Raw genomic sequence first — 1,306 nt, 5'->3', positions numbered from 1 at the left:
CCCCCCGCCCCCTCCCCACGTGCCCAGCCCAGCACCATGGCACAGGTGGGGCACAGGGTGGATTACCTGGCCGGATTCTGCTGCCCGGTGGGGGGGCTGGTGGCAGGCAAGCCGCGGGTGCTGTGCCACGAGAACGAGATCTACCTCTCCAATGGCACCGAGTTCGTCTATGTGTACGACCAGGAGGGCAAAGTGCTCAAGGTGAGGGGCTTGGCGGGGGGGGGGGACACCCTGTGTCTCCCATCCCATGGGGACAGTGTCCCGTGACACAGTGGGGACACGCCCCAGTCATGTCCCCACTCCCTGTGGCTGGATTTCCTCCATCAGGATCCAACAGACAAACCCTACAAGCAGCACCCCTTGCTTTGGGGTTTCGGGGTGCTGCCAGCTGGCCCCTCTCCCAATCCTGTGGGACACACATTGGATCAGACTCCACGGGCTCGTTCCCCCCAGCACAGGGGCTTCTCTTCCCCCAGGCCTGGTCGCTGTCCCCGCTGTCACAGCACCCTGACTGACACGCTGCTGCCTTTGTTAATTTGTTCTGATTATCATTTCTAAGAAATCCACCGCTGTAAGAGCGGGATCTGCCTCCCACACTGCGCTCCCGCTCGGCAAAGTAGAGCACGTACCCTGCTCCCTGTTTTCCTTCCCCTCAGGGAGCGGGAATGACAGGCTGCCACAGCCCCTCTCCCAGCCCCCACCCGGGAACACCCAGCTGGGTGCTGCCCAGGGATCCATTTATCCCTGGAAATCGCTTTGGATCCCCCTCTGCAGGGAGCCGACTTGTCTCTGCCACCCCTCCGGGTGCCGTGGGAGGTGACATTTGGTTCTGTCCCCACTCCCAGGCCGTGTTCCGCTGCCCCGACCAGGTGTGGCACGTGGAGCTGCATCCCCAGCCCCGGCAGCTCTACATCCTGTGCGCCCACAGCGGGATCTACTGCGTGTCCCTGGAGCAGCAGAGCAGGTGAGCCAGGGGTGACCCCTGTCCCTGAGCTCCCAGGGCTGCCCTTCCTGCCATGGGAAGCGTGAGGCTCTGGATCCATGTCTCCCGGTGCTAAAAGCTCTCCTGCAGGAGTTCATTTCCCAGGGCCAGGCAAAGAGGCGGCCAAGGGACACGCTGGCTTCTCCCCACGGCTTGGCTCACAGCTCTTCCCTGTTTTCCCAAAGGTTAATGGAGCAGACGGACGGCGACGGCCAAGAAAGCAACGGCCCTTCCGGCGTCTTCCCGGGGGAAGCGGACGCCTGCATCTTCCCCGACGCCAGCCTGAGCATGTTCACCCTGCTCAGCACCTTCGTCATAACGCTG

The 1,306-nt window shown here is 63.1% G+C and overlaps 1 protein-coding gene across 1 annotated transcript in view; it reads left to right on the top strand.

Annotated features, from left to right (window-relative positions):
• Positions 1 to 6: 6 nt before the first annotated feature.
• FAAP100 (Fanconi anemia core complex associated protein 100) overlaps positions 7 to 1,306 on the top strand; it is a 5,832-nt gene continuing 4,532 nt past the window's right edge. Inside the window, exons 1-3 of the mRNA XM_017730745.1 lie at positions 7 to 201; positions 846 to 964; positions 1,168 to 1,302. Of these exons, the coding sequence (XP_017586234.1) occupies positions 37 to 201; positions 846 to 964; positions 1,168 to 1,302 (419 nt within the window). The 5' untranslated portion in view covers positions 7 to 36. The remainder of the gene's footprint in view (positions 202 to 845; positions 965 to 1,167; positions 1,303 to 1,306) is intronic.

Source organism: Corvus brachyrhynchos, unplaced genomic scaffold (genome assembly GCF_000691975.1).
Source record: "Corvus brachyrhynchos isolate BGI_N302 unplaced genomic scaffold, ASM69197v1 scaffold340, whole genome shotgun sequence".
In the NCBI taxonomy this organism is placed as follows: Eukaryota; Metazoa; Chordata; class Aves; order Passeriformes; family Corvidae; genus Corvus; species Corvus brachyrhynchos.
The sequence above is the reverse complement of the archived record's forward strand: the minus strand, read 5'-3'. Positions and strand labels throughout refer to the sequence as shown.